The sequence below is a fragment of the Dreissena polymorpha genome, chromosome 3 (genome assembly GCF_020536995.1).
Source record: "Dreissena polymorpha isolate Duluth1 chromosome 3, UMN_Dpol_1.0, whole genome shotgun sequence".
NCBI lineage: Eukaryota > Metazoa > Mollusca > Bivalvia > Myida > Dreissenidae > Dreissena > Dreissena polymorpha.
The window spans coordinates 70,799,945-70,827,457 of NC_068357.1; the positions used below are offsets into that span (position 1 = coordinate 70,799,945).

The following is a 27,513-nucleotide window of genomic DNA, read 5'->3' on the forward strand; positions in this document are numbered from 1 at the left end:
ACATATGCTTTGTTTGAGACTGGGTGCAAATCGGACGGATGAACAAACTGACAGATGGACGGACGGAGGACAATAACTCAAAACTAAGACAAGAGGAAGATTTCAATGAAATACGCCAAAGCACTTCCAAGATATGGCTTCGGACACAAAAGTGCCTACAGTAAAAGGCATTTTTTCAAGATACAAAGGGCCATAACTCTGGTTTTAACAGATGGTGTACAATGCCATTTGGCGTGAATCATCCTCTTATGCATATATATACTCATACGAAGTTTCAATGAAATACGCCAAAGCACTTCCATGATATGGCTCCGAACACAAAAGTGACGGATGGACGGAGAGCCGGATGGTCAGCCGGACAACGCCAAAACAAAATCCCTCCGCCTCTGGCAGGGGATATATACTCATACCAAGTTTCAATGAAATCCGCCAAAGCACTTCCAAGATATGGCTCCGGACACAAAAGTGCCTATAGTAAAAAGCATTTTTTCAAGATACAAAGGGCCATAACTCTGTTTTTAACAGATGGTATACAATGACATTTGGCGTGCATCATCCTCTTATGCATATATATACTCATACCAAGTTTCAATGATATCCGCCAAAGCACTTCCAAGATATGGCTCCGGACACAAAAGTGCCGGACAGACAGCCGGACGGACAACGCCAAAACAATATCCCTCCGCCACTCGCGGGGGATAACTAGCAACACAAAACGCACGCGTTCAGTCTTTGTACAAAGTTTACATGGAATTACAATTTGAGCCTAAGTAATGTGAACATGGATATCATTGAACAGTAGAAGCTCGATAGAGGAATTTTTTAGTTGAAGCTCATTCATACGTATTTAGAATTTTATCTGATGAAAACATATGCATATTCAATGAAACACAGACTGGACCTGCCCCCCCCCCCCCCCCCCTGCTTATCTAGCCTACAGTCATGTACCTTAAGAATTCTACATCAGCCACTACTCATGAACAGTCGAAATCATTTTAAAGTATAGAAGGGGCCCCAATTAGCATGTTTTAATTGCCCATAAAGGGTTTCCTGAAAACACAAGCCAGACCATACACGATAGTTATTTATATCTATTGGACTGACATACACATGTAGCACTGCCGATGTCAACAATGCATCCCTGCTGTAACAATGGCTTGCTGAGAAATGAGTAATCTCACATCTGGCACAATGACATGCTTTCAGTCAATGGTACCAGTTTATAACATGTATCTTTTTTTTTAATGAGTTATTTGTGAATATTTTCAATAATTCACATTATGACTTCTAAATCTTACATGTAGTTATGAAATGATAACTGAATGGTCTAATTCTTCTTGGATAATCTTGATTTATATAAATTATTATTTTGAGCATAAATCTACCGATGTTGTCGTTGATCAATGAAATGATCCCATGTTACAGCAGGACAATTGGAAATAAAGAGAAAATAAGAAAAACAAAAAATGTACAATTCAACGATATTACATATAACAATAGCATACAAACATACATACAATGTTAACTTATATTTTTATAACTGTAACAATAAACACTTAATTAATGCAATGGATGACAATAAATTAATAATATTTTTAAAGATTCTGACAGCATCTATAGCTTAATGTGATCATCAAATGAATGCAAAACTAAACATGGCTAACCAAGTAAAAAAATATGTACATGTTAAACAGGCGAGAATGGTTTAGAATAGAAAATATCTCGAGTAATTGTGAAACAGTAAGCTAAATTAAATAACCCAAGAGACTAAAATCATATGTCATTAAACATACTTTCCTTACAAACATAAGTAAATCAAAAACGCATACTTTCTCGCATGTTTTTGCCACCGACTCAATTGTAAAATAATATAGGAACATTCACTGCTTGCAATGAAGAAAAAATTACACTGAAAAATGTAAACAATTAATGAGGCTTTACAACAATAAGCAACAAATGTTATGTTAAACAAAAATTAAATAACAGTGTATTTATATTATGTAATGATGTAATGATTATTGAAATAGAATCCATTATTGGACTCAAGCTCAAGTATAAAATTAACAAAATCAACACACTTCTTTCACCTGCACATAATGCATGTATTACAAGTCTTTCAAAATGGTTCCCATAATATCAAGGGTTTAATGTCAAGACAAGTGTATGTGTCATTGAAGTGTTACTCATTAACAACAGTTTCAAATGCAGCCCTTGATAAAAATAATAATTAAGGAAGAATTAGCAAGCAAGTGAAAAATCTTGATGCAAATTGATATCAACAACAATGGAAAGCTAAAGGAAACTCGATGAATAATCTGGGACCAATCTTATACAAGATCTTACGACAAGGTTACTTTACAACTGAATTTTTAAGTTTCAAACATTGCTTTAGTGTTTCTTAAACAAAAGACCTTTACAATTCAGTTGTAAACTAGTATTTATAATTTCCTAATACACTTAGTAAGTTTCCCAAACTTATTTCTCTAGCTAGGAAAATCAAATATTGAAAAAAGGCCATCCAAGCTTAACCATATTGCTTAATAACATGGACCTTAAAGAATGAACTATATCAGAGCAATCTACTTATTTGAGCACTTTTATTTCATAGCACATCTCTCATTTAACCTGACTTTATTTTCATTGACTACATGGCTCTACATAAATGATAATAAAATCAGGCCTTTGCATCACCAACTTGACATGTTTCCTTGGCATCTAGTGAAATAAGCCAAGGTATAATGTGACACACATTTTCTTAAAATACTGATTTAAGCATTGAAAATGAACATGCACAGACAAACTATTGGAGAAATTAGATTTAACTGACACGTGTACCGGTACATGAACATGAAACTAGTCCTTAGTCAACTTAATAGTAAAATAAACATATGGGAATATTGAAACATATTATGGTAACAACTTGTGCTTTGGACTGGTACAATTAATATTTATATTTGAATTACAATATAATGCTTAACACAAACAGTAGAAAATACTTAAACACTAAACCTGACTCATTATTTTCCAACTTACATGTACTAAAACATTCCCCTATAGATCAAACACACATGAAACTTTGATCAAGCAAAGAAAGTGTTTATTCCAAGGGTCAATTGTATCCTATTCAATAAATCAATATTTACATACAAGTCTTTAATAAGCCAGAATTAACTTTCAGCTAAAAATGGGACCTAATCTGGTGCCCTGCTGACACCAGAGAAAGCTGGCTTCTTAACACCATGAATTGGGAACCAGTTGCGCTGACAAAATGAAGAGGCAGGTATACAAGAGTCGTTCACTCATTCATACTGGGTTGTTATCAATCAATCGCTGTCCCACCAGTCCCTCCCTGTAAATACACACAAAGAGAGGAAACAATGACCAGGAAAATATTTCAGAGAGGATAACCGCTAATGCTTACATAAGTAAACTAAGTAGCTCAAATTAGATAACAATCTGATTAATAATGAAATATTTGAACATGAAACACGTGTTCACACCTTTAAAGAACAGTCCTTTTATTTAATACATTAACATGTTCTTGCAGGTTTTGAAACTGATTCAAAGCCTACACAAGTGTCCAAATTAGCAAAAATGTAAAAATCAAGTTTTAAACAAGAGATTGCCAAGCAATATGGTCCCCTACCGGTGAAACTCCACCATTGTCAGTAAAAAAAACTTTTTTTTTAATTTGTTGCCAAAGCAACCAGAATTTTTGACATAGGAACAAAATAAAACAAGAGCACCGCCATGCGGGTGCAGACCGCTCATCTATTTTCTTTTTAAAGGTGAAGGGACTATCATTTTCAATCACAAAGGAGGGAGGGGTGGATAGAAGAGGGGTGCATTGTGTGGGGGTGTGGACATTTATTACATTATCTTCCAAAAATGCAAAAAAAAGGAAAATAAATCAGGGAGGGGGGGGTGGTGGGGGGGGGGTGGGGGGGGGTGGGGATTCTTTGGTGCGATGGTTGGACGGTATTTCAAACATAAAATAATAAAAATAAATATTTGTGTTTTGTAACCGTTTCAAAAAACATAAATGGGGGGGGGGTGAGGTGGGGGGGGGGGGGGTATAGTGTGAGGGTGTGGCGGTAATTTGTGAGATGATCTTAAAAAAAAAAAAAAAAAAAAAAAAAATTTGGGGGGGGGGGGATTCGGGTGGGGGGTGGGGGGAGGGGGGGTGGGGGGGGGGTGTTTCTTGGGTGCGATGGTTGGATGGTATTTCAAACATAAAATAATCAAAATAAATAGTTTAGTTTTTTAACCGTTAAAAAAAAATGGGGGGGAGGGGGGGGCACGGGCGATGGTTTGGGTGGAGTCTATTATGGTATGTCAGGTAAGAGTAGTTTTGTCAAAGTATCAATCAAATCTAATCACAAGAGTTCCGCGGTCGGAGATGACCGCATTGAAGCCGGATTTTTGATTTAAATGACAGGAAAGTACCTTTCGTGTTTTTGTCAATGCAATACTTAAATTACTGAAATATTGTTCAAAGGTCAAAATGAAATGTAAGTACTTTTCAAGGCATGAGCAAACCTTGTGTTATGTTTTGAATGCATGCATATACATGAACAACAATAACATTTAAGGTCACAAATATGAACTTGAATTGACATTTAACATTTTTACCTACCAAAGTTATAAGAACTTTAACATTTTTACATTCAAGGTCACAGTGACCTGACCTTAGAATGAATGACCTTGAAATGACCAGTGGTCATCTAAGTGTGCTTGCAAACCTTCATGTCAAGTTTGAAGACTCTATGTCCAAGCATACCAAAGTTATAACAATTTTAACATTTTAACATTTAAGGTCACAGTGACCTTGACCTTCAAATGAATGACATTGAAATGACCAGTGGTCATCTTCTAGTACTGGCCAATCTTTATTTCAAGTTTGAAGACTCTAGGTACAAGCATACCAAAGTTATAACATGAAATAAGAACTTTAACATTTTTACATTCAAGGTCACAGTGACCTTGACCTTCAAATGAATGACCTTGAAATGTCCAGTGGTTACTTACTAGTTCTGGCCAACCTTCATGTCAAGTTTCAAGACTCTAGGTCCAAGCATACCAAAGTTATAACAACTTTAACATTTTTACATTCAAGGTCACAGTGACCTTGACCTTCAAATGAATGACCTTGAAATGTCCAGTGGTTACTTACTAGTTCTGGCCAACCTTCATGTCAAGTTTCAAGACTCTAGGTCCAAGCATACCAAAGTTATAACAACTTTAACATTTTTATATTGAAGGTCACAGTGACCTTCACCTTCAAATGAATGACCTTGAAATGACCAGTGGTCATCTGTTAATCCTGGCCAACCTTCATGTCAAGTTTGAAGACTCTAGGTCCAAGCATACCAAAGTTATACCATGAAATAAGAACTTTAACATTTTTACATTCAAGGTCACAGTGACCTTGACCTTCAAATGAATGACCTTGAAATGACCAGTGGTTACTAACTAGTTATGGCCAACCTTCATGTCAAGTTTCAAGACTCTAGGTCCAAGCATACCAAAGTTATAACAACTTTAACATTTTTTATATTGAAGGTCACAGTGACCTTGACCTTCAAATGAATGACCTTGAAATGACCAGTGGTCATCTGTTAATCCTGGCCAACCTTCATGTCAAGTTTGAAGACTCTAGGTCCAAGCATACCAAAGTTATACCATGAAATAAGAACTTTAACATTTTCGAGCACGCCGCCCGCCCGCCCGCCCGCCCCCCCCGCCCGCCCGACAACATCAATCTATAAGCCGAGATTTTTTCGAAAAAAATCCGGCTAATAAACAAAGAAGTTATGGCAATTTTAGCAAAATTTAATAATTTGACCTTGAGAGTCAAGGTCATTCAAAGGTCAAGGTAAAATTCAACTTGCCAGGTACAGTAACCTCATGATAGCATGAAAGTATTTGAAGTTTGAAAGCAATAGCCTTGATACTTAAGAAGTAAAGTGGATCGAAACACAAAATTTAACCATATATTCAAAGTTACTAAGTCAAAAAAGGGCCATAATTCCGTAAAAATGACATCCAGAGTTATGCAACTTGTCCTTTTACTGTACCCTTATGATAGTTTGCGAGTGTTCCAAGTATGAAAGCAATATCTATAATACTTTAGGGGTAAAGTGGACCAAAACACAAAACTTAACCAAACTTTCAATTTTCTAAGTATAAAGGGCCCATAATTCCGTCCAAATGCCAGTCAGAGTTACATAACTTTGCCTGCACAGTCCCCTTACGATAGTTAATAATGGTTGCAAGTATGAAAGCAATAGCTTTGATACTGTAGGAATAAAGTGGACCTAAACACAAAACATCACCAAATTTTCAATTTTCTAAGTATAAAAAGGGCACATAATTCTGTCAAAATGCCAGTCAGAGTTACATTACTTTGCCTGCACAGGCCCATTATGATAGTTAGTAAGTGTTTCAAGTATGAAAGCAATAGCTTTGATACTTAAGGAAAAAAATGGACCTAAACACAAAACTTAACCAAAATTTTCAATTTTTTAAGTATAAAAAGGGCACATAATTCTGTCAAAATGCATGCCAGAGTTATCTAACTTTGCCTGCCCAGTCCCCTCATGATAGTAAGTAAGTGTACCAAGTTTGAATGCAATAGCATTGATACTTTCTGAAAAAAGTGGACCTAAACGCAAAACTTAACCAAAATTTTCAATTTTCTAAGTATAAAAAGGGCACATAATTCAGTCAAAATGCACGCCAGAGTTATCTAACTTTGCCTGTCCAGTCCCCTCATGATAGTAAGTAAGTGTACCAAGTTTGAATGCAATAGCATTGATACTTTCTGAGAAAAGTGGACCTAAACGCAAAACTTAACCGGACGCCGACGCCGACGCAGACGCCGACGCCGACGCCAAGGTGATGACAATAGCTCATATTTTTTTTTCAAAAAATAGATGAGCTAATGATGTGCATAATCTCCATATTGCCATCTATCCATATTTCAAGTTTCATGAAAAAATATGAAGAACTTTAAGTTATCACAGGATCCAGAAAAGTGTGACTGACTGACTGACTGACTGACTGACTGACTGACTGACTGACTGACTGACTGACAGACAGACTGACAGACAGACAGACTGACAAACAGACAGACAGACGGAGTGCGAACCATAAGTCCCATCCGGTTTTACCGGTAGTGGACAAAAACTTACACAAGTGGCCAAATTATCAAAAAATTTACAATCAAGTTTTAACAGACTTACAAATTCAAATACAATCTGTAAGGCCAGAGTTTTTTAATAAATAGATTTTCGGACCCGCCGACTCTTATTTTTGACGAAACAAAAAAAAAAAAAATTATATAATTTCAATCTCGGATTTTTTTTTCGGGTGCCAAAAGCCGGGTTTAAGACACAAAACGCGTGTCGGGTTTTAGAGAAGTAATTTATTTAAAGCGTTTACCGATATCGCGTGTAAATGTATCATAAGCGCTTCTGTAACATCGATCATTTTTACTCAAAACATTCAAAATGGTGGCGAGACCCCGATGACTTTATACTGGTTTGGACTTATTATTTACCAGGATGCTAAAACAACAAAACAATTTATCAAAGCCACTAGTGACCAATCAATTGGCGATGTTGTGCGCAAACATGTTAATGAACACGACGAAATCGCTTCACTTGAAGCGTCTAAGACAATGATTGACACAGATAAGGTTAAGTGTGACCCATCAATGCCAGTGAATGTTTTGGTCGAGAGCGAATTGAAATGCATACATGCTATTTTAAAGTACCAAACCCCACAGGATCGTAGTATTATAAAAGAAAATGCATTTGATCTCCTAATGGCTATGAGGAGGAATTACTGCTACCTTTCATCCGCCAGGTAAACCATTTGTAAATTATTTAAGAAATTTTACAATTTAATATATGCAATATATTCATTATTTGGCAAACCTGTCATTGCAATTAGCAGGCTGACCAAAAATAATGATTTTCTTTATTTTTTATATTAACCCTTTCAGTGTATGAACCGAATTTTGAAGGCCTTTGCAAACAGTTTTGGATCCAGATGAGACGCCACAGAACGTGGCGTCTTATCAGGATCAAAACTGTTTGCTATTCTGATAGTACTCTTTGAAAAAAATCAAAGAAAATGCTAATAAATTGTAGCAATTCAGCAGACGCCATTTTAGCAGACCACAAATTTCCAAGCATGCAAAGGGTTAATTGCTTTATAATTGATAAAATACAAATCTGTTTTGATAGTCTTGGAAAGGTGGTATGTGACTTTTATAGTGACTTTTAAAAGATCTGTTTTTCATCAAAATGTAACATTGAAGGACATACTGTAGCCACTTTTTTCAAGGTGCAATGTATTAAAAATGTGTTATTCTATCTCTACATAATTCCTCTTTGCTATAAGATTGTAGTGGGAAACTTGTACAGCTTTGTGTTTTACAATTTTAAATATTAAACCATCACAAGCTTAATCTTGTTAATTTTGTAACTAATAGATTTTGGTTTGTATTTTCTTTTAATACTCGAGCAACACTTGGCGTGTTTCATTTTTGAATTACATATAAAAGATGTTGATTTAATAGAGGAATATTAAAGTGCCTAGGCAGTGACATGGGGTATTGGACGACAGATTAAGATTTTTTTAATTTGAAGATTGACTTTGCCAGAGTTTTTTTTAATTCAGATGTTCAATTTGTCTTAAAAGGAATTACTTGCAAAAGACATATTTGCGTGTTTGTGCATTTTCATTTGTAACAGAAACTGTTTCGGATAAAAGAAAATTATGCAACTATAATTATATTCGTATGAATGAAATGCAGGTCCTTTAATAAATGTGTTTATTGCTAAAGATTTGTATGAGAATGTTTAGAACATAATAAATTTCATTGACATTTATTATTTTGGTCATGAAATATACAAAGAACTTCATACTATAACATTTTTAGCATAGTGCATTTTTGGTCACCATCTTTTTTTCTTTTTTTTTTCCGTCCTCCTACTGGACATGTTTTGGAAAAAAATCCGAAAATCTTTTAATTAAAAAACTCTGGCCTAACTCGTTGATGCCAAGATTATTGCATAGTCTTATTATATTGTAATGAACATTATCATAATGATGATATTCATATAATGTCTGGGAATTAGTTCTTCAACAACATTAAGCTAAAAAAGGTTTCTGTTCTAACAAAAATAAGTATTCCTTCAGACGTACAGAAATATATTGCACACTGAAAGCCTGGTAAATAAAGCAGCCTGATTGTAGATGGTGAATGTTATTTTCATACCAAAAACGGCACTTGCACAAAACAACTTCCTACTTACCGTTTAACATAATATTACTAGTTGCATGCATTGCTACATTCATCTATTTGTGTATCTTTTTTAAACTGTGTTACAATAAGGTACTGTGTGAGGATGAATGGTTGTGGCTGACTTCATATGTTAGGCATTCAGTATACAATAACATACTGCATGAGCTTAAAATATATGTTAATAATTGCCCTTTTAAGGTTACTGCTCTATCTATGTATGTTATAATAGAGGCATATAATATAAGCAGCTAATTACTGATTATCAAGGACATTTGATTTCCAGACAGCACTTGATTATTTGGTGCAAATAACAATACAAATAGTGAATTAAATAACAATTCAACTTCCACCACCATGGAAACAGTCCAACAGTTAATTTGAAACCCATTTAAAAGACGGGGAAATTAGGTCCAGTCACTTAATGATTTTACATGACCTCAAGGGAATATACCAGATCAGTTTAATAGAAATTATAAGGACTGTTTCCTTTGTTTTTAACAGTGCTATCTATATTAGGTTTGACAGATTTTGCCAGCAGAAAAATACTTTCAATAATAGAGATTTATGTATTACAAGTATTATAAACCAAACAATACAATAATGCTTGCAAGCTTAATTGTATGCTTTCCCTACTGAAATGGAAGTAAATTGACTCAATGAACACATTTTACCATACAGGAGGTCCTGTATTGTTAGAAATATTAATGGACATCCAACATATCTTTGGTCTGGCGTCTTTTGCACTGGTTTCATTTCAGGCTTATCGATGATACAACACCAACATTCTAAAAACAGATCCTACTATCATTTCCAATGCAATACAATCAACTGTAGGTACTCGATTTGCAATAGAGATATTTTTTATTTGTTACTCTAAAGATATTGATTTACTACAAAGAGTGATTGGGCAAAATATTTATATTATCAGGCAAAAACTTGCATTTCCTTTTTTCTTTCCATGCTTTCCCACAGTTTGCTTACATTTAATTTAAAAGTTTAACTGAATAATTTTTCAGGAATTATACCATCATCATTCAAAGATATTTGTTAATTATGGCATATCAGAAATGATGAGTACAAATAATTAATCCTATAAATTTGAGAACAAAAAAAATATTTTAACTATAAAATAGTGAATATTATCAATGACTTCCTGTTATTTTTTATTCTTTAAAAGATTGAAATGCATTGTTTTTAACCACTGATATTTCCCAATTAACTAAGGGAATTTCACTGTAATAAAGACCCCATGACATAAAAAAACAAGAGCACCGCCTTGCGGTTGCAGACTGCTCATCTATTTTTCTTTTTAAAGGTGTAGGGACCTTTCTCAATATCAATCACAAAGGATGGAGGGGTGGAGTGGAGAGGGGTGTATAGTGTGGGGGTGTGGTCATTTATTACATTATCTTCCAAAAATGCAAAAAAAAAAAATGGGGGGGGATTCTTGGGTGGGATGGTTGGACGGTATTTCAAAAATAAAATAATAAAAATAAATATTTGTGTTTTTTAACCATGTTTGAAAAAAACAAGAGATGTGTTTGTTAGAAACACAATGCCCCCTATTGCGCCGCTTTGAAATTTTTTTATTTTTTTTTCCTTTGACCTTGAAGAATGACCTTGACCTTGAACTTCCACCACTCAAAATGTGCTTTATGAGAAGGCCGCTTTGAAATATTATTTTTTTGACCTTTGACCTTGAAGGATGACCTTGACCTTGAAGGATGACCTTGCATCCACCACTCAAAATGTGCAGCTTCATGATAACGCCGTTTTGAAATTATTTTTTTTTTTTACTTTGACCTTGAAGGATGACCTTGACCTTGAAAAATGACCTTGACCTTGAACTTCCACCACTCAAAATGTGCAGCTTCATGAGAACACCGCTTTGAATATTTATTTATTTTGACCTTTGACCTTGAAGGATGACCTTGACCTTGAAGGATGACCTAAACCTTGAACTTCCACCACTCAAAATGTGCAGCTTCATGATAACGCCGCTTTGATTTTTTATTTATTTTGTTTGACCTTTGACCTTGAAGGAGGACCTTGACCTTGAAGGATGACCTTGACATTGAACCTACACCACTCAAAATGAGCAGCTTCATGATAACGCCGCTTTAAATATTTTTTGACCTTAGACCTTGAAGGATGACCTTGACCTAGAACAATGAACTTGACCTTGAACTTTCACCACTCAAAATGTGCAGCTTCATGATAATGCCACTTTGAAATTTTTTATTTGTTTTTTAACCTTTGACCTTGAAGGATGACCTTGACCTTGAAGGATGACCTTGAACTTCCACCACTCAAAATGTGCAGCTTCATGAGAACCCCGCTTTGATTTCATTTATTTTTTGACCTTGAAGGATGACCTTGAATGATGACCTTGACCTTGAACTTCCACCACTCAAAATGTGCAGCTTCATGAGATACACATGCATGCCATGTATCAAGTTGCTATCTTCAATATTAAAAAAGTTATGGCCAATGTTAAAAGTTTTCGGACGGACAGACGCCATATATTTGACATTTGACCTTGAAGGATGACCTTCACCTTCACCTTTCACCACTCAAAATGTTCAGCTCCATGAGATACACATGCATGCCAAATATCAAGTTGCTATCTTCAATATTGAAAAAGTTATGGTCAATGTTAAAGTTTTCGGACGGACAGACACCATAAATTTGACATTTGACCTTGAAGGATGACCTTGACCTTGCACCACTCAAAATGTGCAGCTCCATGAGATACACATGCATGCCAAATATCAAGTTGCTATCTATAAAGTGAAAAAAATTATGGCCAATGTTAAAGTTTTTTTCGGACTGACAGACAGACTGACTGACATACTGACGGACAGTTCAACTGCAATATGCCACCCTACTGGGGGCATAAAAATTTTTTTTTGGGTGGGAGTGGGGGGGGGGGGTATAGTGTGAGGGTGTGGTGGTCATTTATTAGATGATCTTTAATTTAAAAAAAAAATGGGGGGGGGGGGTTGAGGGGGGATTCGGGGGGGGGGGGGGGGGGGGGGGCATGGGTGATGGTTTGGACGGAGTCAATTGTGGTATGTCAGGTAAGAGTTGTTTTGTCAAAGAATCAATCGAATCTAATCATAAATAAAGAAGTTATGGCAATTTTAGAAAAATTTAATAATATGACCTTGAGAGTCAAGGTCATTCAATGTCAAGGTAAAATTCAACTTGCCAGGTACAGTACCCTCATAATAGCATGAAAGTATTTAAAGTTTAAAAGCAATAGCCTTGATACTTTAGAAGTAAAGTGAATCTAAACACAAAATGTAACCATATATTCAAAGTTACTAAGTCAAAAAAGGGCCATAATTCGGTAAAAATGACAACCAGATTTAGGCAACTTGTCCTTGACTGTCCCCTTATGATAGTTTGCGAGTGTTCCAAGTATGAAAGCAATATCTATGATACTTTAGGGGTAAAGTGGACCAAAACACAAAACTTAACCAAATTTTCTAAGTATAAAAAGGGAACATAATCTGTCAAAATGCCAGTCAGAGTTACATAACTTTGCCTGCACAGTCCCCTTACGATAGTTAGTAAGTGTTGCAAGTATGAAAGCAATGGCTTTGTTTCTTTAGGAAAAAAGAGGACCTTAACACAAAACTTAACCAAATTTTCAATTTTCTAAGTATAAAAAGGGCCCATAATTCCGTCAAAATGCCAGTCAGAGTTACATAACTTTGCCTGCACAGTCCCCTTACGATAGTTAGTAAGTGTTGCAAGTATGAAAGCAATGGCTTTCATACTTTAGGAAAAAAGTGGACCTAAACACAAAACTTCACCAAATTTTCATTTTTTTTTAGTATAAAAAGGGCACATAATTCTGTCAAAATGCCAGTCAGAGTTACATAACTTTGCCTCACAGTCCCCTAATGATAGTTAGTAAATGTTGCAAGTATGAAAGCAATAGCTTTGATACTTAAGGAATAAAATGGACCTAAACACAAAACTTAGCCAAAAATTTTCAATTTTCTAAGTATAAAAAGGGCACATAATTCTGTCAAAATGCAAGCCAGAATTATCTAACTTTGCCTGCCCAGTCCCCTCATGATAGTAAGTAAGTGTACCAAGTTTGAATGCAATAGCATTGATACTTTATGAGAAAAGGGTAACCAAACGCAAAACTTAACCGGACGACGACGCCAAGGTGATGACAATAGCTCTTTTTTTTTCCCTAATAAGCTCATTTACAAATGATGAGTCTGGCACCATTGTAACCCTTAGATACTAATAGGTGAAAACTATTCTACAGCAAAACTAAGGTAAGTCTAAACTAACTTGATAAAATACATGCAGCATCTATCACAATATCTCAAACCCTCATTCATGCCAATACAAGTATAGTGTGAATATACTGAAAGTTAGCTGAATTCACAATATAGTTGGTACTTACCTTTATCCTTCTGACTGGCCCTTACTTGGTCTACCTTGGGAAAACAGGAACACATAAACAAAGAACTACAAAAAGCACTCAAGTCAAGTAATATTTCCCAGCTTTTTGTGTGAACAAAATTCCCTGATTTTTCCCTGATGGAAAATAAAAATTCCAGGATCATAATTTTGACCTATTTCTTGTTTAAGACACCCTCAATAAATAGCAGTTGCAGACATAACTAAACTACATGTATACTACAAAGCCACCATAGGCATGCAGAAGAATCGATTTGCTGTTTTAATCGTATGGACTTATTGACACAAGTCGCGAAAGTCTGACCAAACAAAATTCCCTGATTTTTCCCTAATTTCAGTTTTTTTTCCCAAATTCCATGACTGGAAAAAGTGAAAGTCTTTTCCCAGGTTTTCCCTGATTTCCAGGTTGGCTGGGAACCCTGAATAACATGCCTGATAATGGTCCCATTATGCTTCATGCCTATTCCAACATGCTTGATAACTGTTCTGAAATGCTTGTTGACAATTTTAAACGGTATGTTGACATTTTTTAATGTTCCTTGACAGATACAATATGCTTGTTGATTTGTTTATAACGCACATGTCATACTTTGAATTGTATTGCCATAGTGCTGTAATTCATTTTATTCTAACATGAAATCAAATACAAGGGCTGTTTGTAAAACATGCATGCCCCCCTATATGGGCTATAAGTTGTAGTAGCAGCCATTGTGTGAATACATTTTTTGTCACTGGTGGTGGTGGTGGTGGTGGTGGTGGTGGTAGAAGTAATAGTAGTAGTAGTAGTAGTAGTAGTAGTAGTAGTAGTAGTAGTAGTAGTAGAAGTAGTAGTAGTAGTAGTAGTAGTAGTAGTAGTAGTAGTAGTAGTAGTAGTAGTAATAGAGTAGTAGTAGTAGTAGTAGGTGGTGGTGGTGGTAGCAGAAGAAATAGTAGTAGAAGTAGTAGTAGTAGTAGTAGTAGTAGTAGTAGTAGTAGTAGTAGTAATAGTAGTAGAAGTAGTAGTAGTAGAGCAGTAGTAGTAGTAGTAGAGCAGAAGGGTGGTGGTGGTGGTGGTGGTGGTGGTGGTGGTGGTGGTGGTGGTGGTGGTGGTGGTGGTGGTGGAGGTGGTGGTGGTGGTGGTGGTGGTGGTGGTGGTAGAAGAAATAGTAGTAGTAGTAGTAGTAGTAGTAGTAGTAGTAGTAGTAGTAGTAGTAGTAGTAGTAGTAGAGTAGTAGTAGAAGTAGTAGTAGTAGTAGTAGTAGTAGTAGTAGTAGTAGTAGTAGTAGTAGTAGTAGTAGTAGTAGTAATAGAGTAGTAGTAGTAGTAGTAGGTGGTGGTGGTGGTAGCAGAATAGTAGTAGTAGTAGTAGTAGTAGTAGTAGTAGTAGTAGTAGTAGTAATAGTAGTAGTAGTAGCAGGGTTCGACATAAACTTTTTTTACAGCCAGACCATCGGACCAGCTCCTCTTAAAATGTACTAGCCCGAATCTGATGTCTTCTAGACCATTAATGACATAGCAAATAAACAGAATTGTGTCGTGTAACTTACAATCAGGTTTCATCAGAAAATTAATAGTGAACACAAGAAAGTTATTTGATGTCCAGAGTAAAAAATAATATAAAACTATTTAACAACATAAATTGTTTGTTATAATTTCACTGTTTATCACCAGTTAAACAAATGATGTCTGTACAGCAGGTGACATTTATTAAACGTTATCAAATTCTAGCCTCCTTGACCGCTGTGCTCCATGCTACCACAGCTCCAAGGCCCTCTTCCATCATAATCTGTGTATGTTTTACCGTCTGATTCTTCTTTATTAACTTATTTGTCGGACGAAAATCCAACCTTGAACAAAGCCATTCTTTAAATTACATTCTCTCGTCTGCTACGCGGTCGCCAAAATGTTTACATCGACGATAGCGATTTTCGATAGAAGTCGTAAAAACATGATGTAAAGTTCTATGACACTGTAGAAATTCATTTACTCTTTCAGTGCTGGAACGGAATTTTGAAGGTCTTTGCAAACAGTTTGGATCCAGATGAGACGCCACAGAACGTGGCGTCTCATCTGGATCCAAACTGTTTGCTATTCTGATGGTATTCTTTGAAAAAAAATGAAGAAAATGCTAATTTTAAAAATTCAGCAGACAACATTTTTGCAGACTACAAATATCCCAGCATGCAAAGGGTTAATATTCATGACAACCAATGGAAACAAGCTATTTCTGCGGGAAGCTCTCCTTCGCGTCTATAAATAGCGATGAATCATGTGAATGCTCCGCGTTTATTTATATTCGCTAGTTTTGTTCTGATGTAAATAATGGATACAATAGTTATTTTACACATCAAGAGAAAAAGGTTTTCGGTTAGTTATAGTTATATGAATCAGTATAGATTTTGTATGTACGACCAGTCGGACAAGCTAGCCCACAGTTTTACTAGCCCGACCACCGATCTTACTAGACAATGTCTGTCGGACGTGCCTTAGTGTCGAACCCTGAGTAGTAGTAGTGGAGTAGTAGTAGTAGTGGAGTAGTAGTAGTAGTAGTAGTAGTAGTAGTAGTAGTAGTAGTAGTAGTAGTAGCAGTAGAAGTAGTAGTAGTAGTAGTAGTAGTAGTAGTAGTAGTAGTAGTAGTAGTAGTAGTAGTAGTAGTAGTAGAAGAAGTAGTAGTAGTAGTAGCAGCAGCAGCAGCAGCAGCAGTAGTAGCAGTAGTAGTAGTAGTAGTAGTAGTAGTAGTAGTAGTAGTAGTACATGTAGTATGCATTACAAAAATGCAGTTAGCCTTACATTTGGTAAAATTTAAATATATTACAAGGGAGGCAAATCTGTAACAATAAATTTAAACTTATTGCATTTGTTTCCCCTGTAGTGTATTACCTCCCCTGTCCTGCTTATATTTATATTTATCAACAAAATTAAACATTAACACAATATTTAATATACAAAATATACAAAAAAATCTCATATTCTGATAATATTTTTACTGATCCACTGTATTTTACTAAAAGGATGATGTTTCATTGGACTGATAATTATAGATTTAGGATTACAGACCAGTTGCTTCAGTAATATTGTTCAGAGTGTGCCCTGTTGGCCGCGTATGCATTCTTGAATTATCATTCAAAAAACCATTTTACTATTTCGAGTCACCATGACCTTGACCTTTGACCTCGTGACCTCAAAATCAATAGGGGTCATCTGCGAGTCATGATCAATGTACCTATGAAGTTTCATGATCCTAGGCCCAAGCGTTCTTGAGTTATCATCCGGAAACCACCTGGTGGACCGACCTACCGACCGACCGACCGACATGAGCAAAGCAATATACCCCCTCTTCTTCGAAGGGGGGCATAATAACACCATCAAATTGTTAATTTTATGCTCAATAACCCAAGGAACACCATTCACTGTTTTTCCCCATGAAACAAGATATCATGTAGCAAGATATCATTAGGTCAGTTGGCAACAGGCCTAAGCAACAGGAAATAAACCATAAGCTAGATACAATGAACCATGATGCAATAATCAATATTATTAACAAACAAGAGCTGTCTCCATATGATGACATATGCCCCCAAATAAGGCTTTGATAGAAGTTATGAGCATTTTTCGAAACCTAAACGCAGATTTCGAAACCTAAACGCGGACCCTAAGTTCAGATCAAGGGGGTCAAAATGTGTGTGTGTATGGAAGACACGTCATATACACATGCATACCAAATATTAAGGTTACATCTGAAGCGACATAGATTTTAAGTTTGGCAAAGTCGGCAATTTGATTGAATATCGAGTTTCATACTTTACTTGAACCAGACCATAACTGAAAATTTTGCAGAGCATCCTGGAGACAGACGATGTATACCAATACAAGATACAGAAAATGAACCAGCACTACCAACATTTTTCTTACTTACATCATGCTTAGTGGTTAGTTTGAGTGTGTTCTGGATTCTGTGTGTTTCTGTGTTAACACAATACATGTCCATATGGATGTTATAAACAAGTTGTTACATGTACATACTAATCTAGCATGTTAGAAATTGTAAGAATAAATTAAAACAATATAATAATAAGGCATTTGTGAATTGAATTACAGGCATAATAACATTTATCACCAAGCAGGTTAAATTCATCAAGCATGTATCTACAGTTGAGGGGCATGTTAAAATAGTCAACAGACATAGAATTATCAACAAGCATGTTGGAATAGTCAACAAGCATGTTGGAATAGTCAACAGGAATGTTGGAATAGTCAACAGGCATGTTGGAATAGTCAACAGGAATGTTGGAATAGTCAACAAGCATGTTGGAATAGTCAACAGGAATGTTGGAAAAGTCAACAGGCATGTTGGAATAGTCAACAGGCATGTTGGAATAGTCAACAGGAATGTTAGAATAGTCAACAGGCATGTTGGAATAGTCAACAGGCATGTTGGAATAGTCAACAGGCATGTTGGAATAGTCAACAGGCATGTTGGAATAGTCACAAGGCATGTTGGAATAGTCAACAGGAATGTTAGAATAGTCAACAGGCATGTTGGAATAGTCAACAGGCATGTTGGAATAGTCAACAGGAATGTTGGAATAGTCAACAAGCATGTTGGAATAGTCAACAGGAATGTTGGAATAGTCAACAGGCATGTTGGAATAGTCAACAGGAATGTTTGAATAGTCAACAGGCATGTTGGAATAGTCAACAGGCATGTTGGAATAGTCAACATGCATGTTGGAATAGTCACAAGGCATGTTGGAATAGTCATGAAGCAACATATAATTCTTACTTATAACTTCTCTATATAAAACGGTGTATTATCAATTATCTAATCTAAAGCGCTTTAACAGACTACGTACATTTGTATTTTCACATTTTCACAGAAATGTATTACTTAAGAGACAAAATCCTTAACAAGGGACAAAATTGTCACAAAACCAGGTTTTCATTGTGAAAAAAAAATCTGATAAAGGGAGAAAACTCAAACTGAACTTTTGAAATGACCAAAAAAAATTAACCCCCTTTGTAAGTTTTTTTTTTTTTAAAATCTATTTTTAGTCGTGGCGACCTTGACATTGGAGATATTGACGTGATTCTTTCGTGGGACACACCGTCCCATGATGGTGAACAAATGTGACAAATGATTTTAAAATCTCACAATGAATGACATAGTTATGGCCAGGACAAGCTCATTTATGGCCATTTTTGACCTTTGAACTCAAAGTGTGACCTTGACCTTGGAGATATCGACGTAATTATTTCGCGCGACACACCGTCCAATGATGGTGAACAAATGTGCCAAATGATTTTAAAATCTGACGATGAACGACATAGTTATGGCTCGGACAAGCTCATTTATGGCCATTTTTGACCTTTGAACTCAAAGTGTGACCTTGACCTTGGAGATATCGACGTAATTATTTCGCGCGACACACCGTCCAATGATGGTGAACAAATGTGCCAAATGATTTTAAAATCTGACAATGAACGACATAGTTATGGCCCGGACAAGCTTATTCCGCCAGCCCGCCAGCCCGCCAGCCAGCCCGCCCGCCCGCATTCGCCAATCTAATAACCAGTTTTTTCCTTCTGAAAACCTGGTTAAAAAAGGAAAGGTGACATCTTACAGACACAAAAACTTTATATTTTTTAACGAGTAAACGGTAATATCTAGTAGTGGTCCTTTAAAATTAATCATTAATTAATGTAGAGGGGCTGCCCAAAACGGAAACTTTTTATTGTTAAAAAATCTCATTTTTAAATTTACCAAGTTCTCACATACTCATAGTAGCAATCTTAATTAAAATATCTACAATGATGAAATAAGCAGCATTGAAACTTAATATTAATTTTGTTGTTCTTCATTAAAAAAAAAATTCAAATTTCTTGAACTAAGTCAGGTTCACTATCCCCGCAGCCCAACACGCCACTTTTACACAAATGGAAAGATCTTTAGATTGTATTTCTTTTTACAAAGAGCTGAAATCAGCATAGAAATGCCATTATCACAAAGATACCCTCGTCAGTAAAGTTGTGTTTTTTTCAATTAATTTCTTGTACTTGACCTCTGACCTTAAATTGTGAACTAGACATTTCACCTATGGACTCACTCTTGTGTGTGCCACTATGTTCTAGTTTTTATTTAAAACAATAATTAATACACTATTTATACCAAATGGGCATGGAAGTCACACTTCAAACAAATACTTAAGAAAAATATTTAAATTTGAAGATGTCCAGGGCCCGTATTCACCAACCGATTCTTAGACTTAAGAATAAAGAATAGACTTAGAACCAAGAAAAATGTGTTCAGTGTTTGAATATATACAGGTCTCCACTGGTGATTATGTCATTAACAAAACGTTCTATATAAAGAATAATATAAATAGATGTTTACTGCAGAGTTTGACTCAAAATTAAAGAAATTCTTGAATATTCTAATTTAAAGAATTTTCTTTATTCTTAGACTTAAGTCTAAGAATTATTTGGTGAATACGGGCCCTGTACTTAAATATTATGTCACCTGCTGAATACATGTAGTGAGACCATGCATGGTAAAATAAAAGGACTGGATACAAATGTGCAGAAGAAGTTCATCTAAGGTTGAAAGTGGAATTGGTACTTAATTGGGAGTTCTGATGCATAAAAATTAAGCTATAAGAACATTTAACTTGAGTTTTCAAAACCCATGGATTACATGTCAAAGACTAGCTTAATAACGGATAAATAACAATCATGCAAACATTAAATTTGATTCTACCATTACATGATAATTTTTGTTCTTTGTCTACAGGAAGTTCAGGGCAGAGTGTGACTAATATTCACAACAAGTGCTTTGCGATATAATCTTACCTACAAATGCCATTACACTTCATGTAAGTTTATGATTGTGAGATTATTCATCATGAATTAATAAAGGGGCAACTTCAAGGGAAGTCAAAAGAAGAATCATGCCATTCTTTCTACATTGGCAAAATGCATGCAAAACTGATTACAACTGAAAGCACAACCATCACTTTTCACTTAATAAAATACAGAGAAAAGCAAACTTACATTGTCTTCAGGCTTAGGTGGCCGTAATTTATTTAAAATAGCTTCCACTGTAGATCGTCTGAAACACAAATGAAATTAAAATATTTTTTTTAACAAGATTTGAAAAACAACAACACTACACATGATTTATTTTCAAAAGATATTAACACATTAACAATATGACCTGCAACATGCAAAAATGAGCCTATGTCAATATGCAGCCAGCATAGCTCCTGACCAGTCTGCATATTCACTAGATCAAATTATTGTAGATCTAGGCTGGGAAATGATCTGGGGGATAAAGTTTGTGTGGATCTAGGCTTAGAACTGATCTGAAGTATCAAGTTAATGTGGATCTAGGTTTCAAACTGATCTAAAGCATCAAGTTAGTGTGGATATATGCTGGGAAATGATCTGAAGGATCAAATTAGTGTGGATCTAGGCTTTAAACAGAACATTATGATCAATTAAGTGTAGATCTAGGCTTGGAAGTGATCTGCAGTATCAAGTTAATGTGAAACTAGGCTAGGAACTGAACTTGATAATCAACTGAAATTTTAACTGCAGAATCAAATTATTTTGGATCTAGGCCGAGAACTGAAATGGAGAGTCAATTTAGTGTTGGTCTAGGTGGCTGGGGTTGGGACTGTAGGATCAAGTCATTTTGGATCTAGGCTGAGAACTGAACAGGATAATTAAGTTATTGTGGATCTATGCTGGAAACTGAACTCCATGATTAAGTTAGTGTGAATCCAGGCTAGAAGCTAAACTGGAAGATCAAGTTAGTGAGGATATAAGATAGAAACAGAAATGGAAGATCAGGTTAGTGAGGATTTAAGCTAGAAACTGAACTGGAACTGAACTGAACACAAAATATTGTACATCTAGGATGGGAGCTTACCGGTAACTGGAGGATCAAGTCATTTCATATCTAAGCTTAGAACTGAAATGGGGGATCAAGTAATCTTGGAACTAGGCTGGGAACTGTAATGGGGGATCGGGTTAGTGTTGATCTATAAAGGGAACTGAACAGAATGGTCAAGTAAGTGCCGTTCTAAGCTAAGAACTGAACTTGAATTTCATTGAGTGTTGATCTAGGCTGGGCTGTAGAATTAAATTAGTGTGTAACTAGGCCCTACTTAGAGCTGAGCCCGCCTCCTGGAGGTAATCCTTCCATATCCCCAAGCAGGTGCATCAGGTATGGGAGGTCGGCTTCCATCGATGTGTCAGACTCAAGGGTCTCTGAAAAACAAGCACACACCACCTTAGAAACTAACATTATGAGCACAGGTGCAAACTGCTGTCCTTTTCAATAATGATTCTTCTATATAATATAGAGGACAGAGAGTTTGTCTTGACAATATAGAGTTGAAGAAAAATTTCACATGTCATGGGCTCATTTTTGTTATCATTTAAACTGTTTATTTTCGCCTTTGATAGGATGGTATGGACTCTCTTGATGGGGAAGTTTATAGCTTAAGGGCAATTTGTTTAAGAAAGAATTATGACAAGTTTACATTTTCAAACTTTATTTAAACAAGGGCTGTTTGTAAAACATGCATGCCCCCCATATGGGCTGTCCGTTGTAGTGGCAGCCATTGTGTGAATACATTTTTTGTCACTGTGACCTTGACCTTTGAACTAGTGACCTGAAAATTAATAGGGGTCATCTGCGAGTCACGATCAATGTATCTATGAAGTGTCATGATCCTAGGCAAAAGCGTTCTTGAGTTATCATCCGAAAATCATTTTACTATTTTGGGTCACCGTGACCTTGACCTTTGACCTTGTGACCTCAAAATCAATAGGGGTCATCTGTGAGTCATGATCAATCTACCTATTAAGTTTCATGATCCTAGGCATATGCGTTCTTGAGTTATCATCCGAAAACCATTTTACTATTTCGGGTCAACATGACCTGGACCTTTGACCTAGTGACCTCAAAATCAATAGGGGTCATCTGCGAGTCTTGATTAATCTACACATGAAGTTTCATGATCCTAGGCGTATGCATTCTTGAGTTATCATCCGGAAACCATTTTACTATTTCGGGTCACCGTGACCTTGACCTTTGACCTAGTGACCTCAAAATCAATAGGGGTCATCTGCGAGTCATGATCAATCTACCCATAAAGTTTCATGATCCTAGGCATATGCATTCTTGAGTTATCATCCGGAAATCATTTTACTATTTCGGGTCACCGTGACCTTGACCTTTGACCTAGTGACCTCAAAATCAATAGGGGTCATCTGCGAGTCATGATCAATCCACCCATGAAGTTTCATGATCCTAGGCATATGCGTTCTTGAGTTATCATCCGGAAACCATTTTACTATTTCGGGTCACCGTGACCTTGACCTTTGACCTAGTGACCTCAAAATCAATAGGGGTCATCTGCGAGTCATGATCAATCTACCTATGAAGTTTCATGATCCTAGGCGTATGCGTTCTTGAGTTATCATCCGGAAACCACCTGGTGGACGGACCGACAGACCCACCGACCGACATGTGCAAAGCAATATACCCCCTCTTCTTCGAAGGGGGGCATAATAAATTTTACATTTTAATATTGGATAGGTGGATATTCCTTCTAAGTACAGAAATGGGGCCACAATGACCAAAGTAATCCTGGTATTTGTAGTGACCATAAGAACATCATGAAAACCTTTTTTCCAAACAGTGAGATAAAAATTTGGAATGAGAATGACATTTGTCAAACTGGATTCTGGCCAACTTGATTGTTTCAAAATTGAAACTAAACAAGAGCTGTCTGAGGACAGCGCGCTCGACTATTCGAGTGCTTGACAGTATAACGTAAGCCATCATGGTGAAATTGTTCATATTCAATAATTTATTAGACGATCTTTAAAAAATAAAAAAAGGAAAAAAAAATGGGGGGGTAAGGGGGGTGAGAGGGGGGTATAATGTGGGGTGGGGTAATTTATTAGATGATGTTTAAAAAAAAATGGGGGGGGGAGGTTGGGGGGGGAGGGATTCTGGGTAGGGGCGTGGGGTATTGTTTGGGCGGAATCCATTGTGGTATTCAGGTAAGTGTTGTTTTGTCAAAGTAAAAATAAAATGTGATCATAAATAAAAAAGTTATGGCAATTTATGCAAAATGTTCAATTATCGAAGTGTAAAAGGGGCCATAATTATGTCAAAATGCTTGATACAGTGATCTGCTCTTGTTTATAGGTTGGGGTCATGTTGGTAAACAAGTATGCAACTTATAAAAGCAATATGTCAAAGGATATAGGAAATATTTGGGGTAGTACGCAAACTTTAACATAGATTTATCAATAATATGCATATTCTAAGTATAAAAGGGGCAATAATTATGACAAAATGCTTGATAGAGTTGTCTGCTCTTGTTTATAGGTTGGGGTGATGTTGGTAAACAAGTATGCAAAATATAAAGCAATATGTCAAGGTACAATGAAAATAAATGGGGTAGTACGAAAACTTTAACAATTGCTGCATATTCTAAGTGGAAAAGGGGCCATAATTATGACAAAATGCTTGATAGAGTTGTCTGCTCTTGTTTATAGGTTGGGGTCATGTTGGTAAACAAGTATGCCAAATATTAAAGCAATATATCAAGGGACAATGAAAATTATTGGGGTAGTACGAAAACTTTAACATTTGCAAGCTTACGCTAACGCAGACGGTCACGCTAACGCAGACAGTCACGCCGACGCCGGGGTGAGTAGGATAGCTCCACTATATATATTTCATATATAATAGTTGAGCTAAAAATTGAAACAACTTTCAAACTACCAGCTTGGCACTTTATTTTGGTCCAGCAAAGTATTACAAATTTTCAAGCTATACACCTTGTTACATGTTTGACATTATGGTAAGTCTTTTTTACAATGTTTGTATGTTTTGTTGTTATTACTAATTTTTTTGGAAATGGAGTCTTCTGTTCAAGATTCCTTAAACCTACATGTAAGGCTTTAGCCTAAGAGGCTTACATGTACTACAGAAGTAAAGAGAATATTGTAAAAGCAAAGCAGTACAGACAAAAAAAACTACTTTATAACTGCTTTGAGATGAATGATTCATCAGCATACTCATATATACCATTATAACAGTGAGTCATCAGAGATTGATACATGCACATTAATGGGCAGTAGTTAAAGGGATTTTTTCACAGATTTTGGCATGCATTTAAGTTTGTCATTAAATGCATTATATTGATAAATGTTAACATTGGATCTTAAAAGCATGCTTTATATGGGAGGCGGAAAACTACAACGGGCGAGGCATGGTATGGTATTGCGCAAGGGGGGGTTAGAGGGTTAGGGTTTGGGTTAGTGTTAGAGGTCGGGTTAGGGTTTGGGTTAGCCTTAACCCAACCCTAACCCTAACCCGACCCCTAATCCTAACCCTTACCCTAACCCTTTTTTGGAGTTATCACCCTTGACCATGCCTCGCCCGTTGTAGTTTTCCGCCTCCCGCTTTATATTGATAAATGTAAACATTTGATCTTAAAAGCTCCAGTAAAAAACAAGAATAAAATTAAAGATATAATAAAGAAAGAAACAAGAGGGCCATGAAGGCCCTGAATCGCTCACCTGACTATCCTTGCTACATCAACTTAAATTCTATCAGACCCATATACAATCCCAAGCCAGATTTCATTAATTAATACATTCTGACAAAAATTCATTAAGACATGATGAAAACTGAGACCTCTTTCATCTACACAAGGTTTTTCTAGAAATGGCCCGGTGACCTAATTTTTGACCCCAGATGACCCATATACCATCCAAAATCAGATATTATTATGATAAACATTCTGACCAAATTTCATTAACATCTGATGAAAACTGTGACCTCTATTGTTTACACAAGGTTTTTCTATTATTTGACCTAGTGACCAAGATTTTGACCCCAGATGACCTAAATACAATCCCAATCCAGATTTCATCAAGATAAACATTCTGACCAAATTTCATAAAGATTGGATGAAAACTGTGACCTCTATTGTCAACACAAGGTTTTTCTATTATTTGACCTAGTGATCTAGATTTTGACCCCAGATGACCCAAATACAATCCCAACCCAGATTTCATCAAGATAAACATTCTGACCAAATTTCATAAAGATTGGATGAAAACTGTGACCTCTACTGTCTACACAAACAAAATGTTGACGGACACACGCACGCACACACGCACGCACAACTGACGCCAACATCACACGGTCACATAAGCTCACTATGTCACTTCGTGACAGGTGAGCTAAAAAGTAACTGGGCTCAAACCACTGTCATTGATGATGTGGTCGCCATGTGTGTGACTGTTTGTTTGCTTTTTATTAATTCTATCTAATGCAGTTTGTTTAAAAAGAAAATCTATTTATTTTGCAGGATGAAATGGGTTTTTTCGTAAGCTATTTTTTCGGTATGACTTAGCTTTGTGTGACATTTTATTATCAGGAAACAGTGTAGATGTACAAATCATGCAGGCAGGGCTATAATTCACAAGCGTATTTGCGTTAATACGCAATTAAAATAGCCAACAAGGGACACAAATGTCACAAAACCAGGTTTTCAATTGGGAAAAAAGTCTGATAAAGGGAAACAACTAAAACTGAACTGATTGTTTATAATAAACCCCCTTTGTTTCAAAATAAATCTATTTTTAGTCGTGGCGACCTTGACCTTGGAAATATTGACGTAATTCTTTCATGTGACACACCATCCAATGATGGTGAACAAGTGTGCCAAATCATTTTAAAATCTCACAATGAATGACATAGTTATGGCCAGGACAAGCTCATTTATGGCCATTTTTGACCTTTGAACTCAAAGTGTGACCTTGACCTTGGAGATATCAACGTAATTCTTTCGCGCGACACACCATCTAATGATGGTGAACAAATGTGCCAAATGATTTTAAAACCTTACAATGAAGGACAAAGTTATGGCGCTGACAAGCTTGTTCCACCCGCCCGCCGACATTCACCAATCTAATAACCAGTTTTTTTCTTCGGAAAACCTGGTTAATAAAAACGTTATTAAATTCAAAATAAAGTGTTCAAAAACGCAGATACAAATTTAATAATGTTATTCCCGTTAAAAAACCTTGCGTCACGAAATGCAATTCTTACGAACACCGGGCGTATTTTTTAGACTGGTTATTTTCGGTACAAAAATGCATCGGATAGTTTATATGCCGTCCTATGAAGAAAAGAAGGCAGTCTTTCCAGCGGTTATCAATCTTTTGGGTATTATTGTAATTATACTTAGACCTGTACGATATCTACTTTCATTGTCAAGGTATTCAACTCAAAACGACCCCAAAACGGGGTGCATCGCTTTGAACAGCCATAATTTCATCAATTGTGCAGCGATTTTCACAAACTCGGTCTTATTCAACGCAAAAATGAATGAACTTTGATCAGAAATTCAGTAATTGTTTGTTGTTATGTACAGGTACCTTTTTGAATTCCATTTGTATAAATAATATAGTAACCTTTGTAGATTTTTATTATATTATATATGTCATTCCCTAAATTACCCAATTGAGTTAAACACCGGGGGTGAAAAACCCAATTAAGCTCAAAAGTAGGGGGTGAAAAATTTTGCTAAAACTCTATTGAATTTACAAAAACCCAATTGTTGTCAAAAACAGGGGGTGAATTACCCAATATACCCCAAAAGTCATCTATAGCCCTGATGCAGGTGCGCGAAACATAATATTTCCCGTCTACATAGTGTCTTTCTAAGGAGGGC

At 36.1% G+C, this 27,513-nt stretch overlaps 1 protein-coding gene across 4 annotated transcripts in view; it reads right to left on the reverse strand.

Annotated features, from left to right (window-relative positions):
• Nucleotides 1-1,073: 1,073 nt before the first annotated feature.
• The window catches only part of LOC127874689 (protein phosphatase 1B-like), a 43,079-nt gene continuing 16,639 nt past the window's right edge, over nucleotides 1,074-27,513 (reverse strand). For 2 of the 4 annotated variants that reach the window (XM_052419193.1, XM_052419192.1), the window contains exons 4-7: nucleotides 21,910-22,012; nucleotides 20,792-20,849; nucleotides 13,749-13,782; nucleotides 1,074-3,349 (exon numbers count right to left, since the gene is read on the reverse strand). In XM_052419193.1, the coding sequence (XP_052275153.1) occupies nucleotides 3,324-3,349; nucleotides 13,749-13,782; nucleotides 20,792-20,849; nucleotides 21,910-22,012 (221 nt within the window). In that variant the 3' untranslated portion in view covers nucleotides 1,074-3,323. The remainder of the gene's footprint in view (nucleotides 3,350-13,748; nucleotides 13,783-20,791; nucleotides 20,850-21,909; nucleotides 22,013-27,513) is intronic. The other 2 variants (XM_052419195.1, XM_052419194.1) reach the window with 2 other exon arrangements.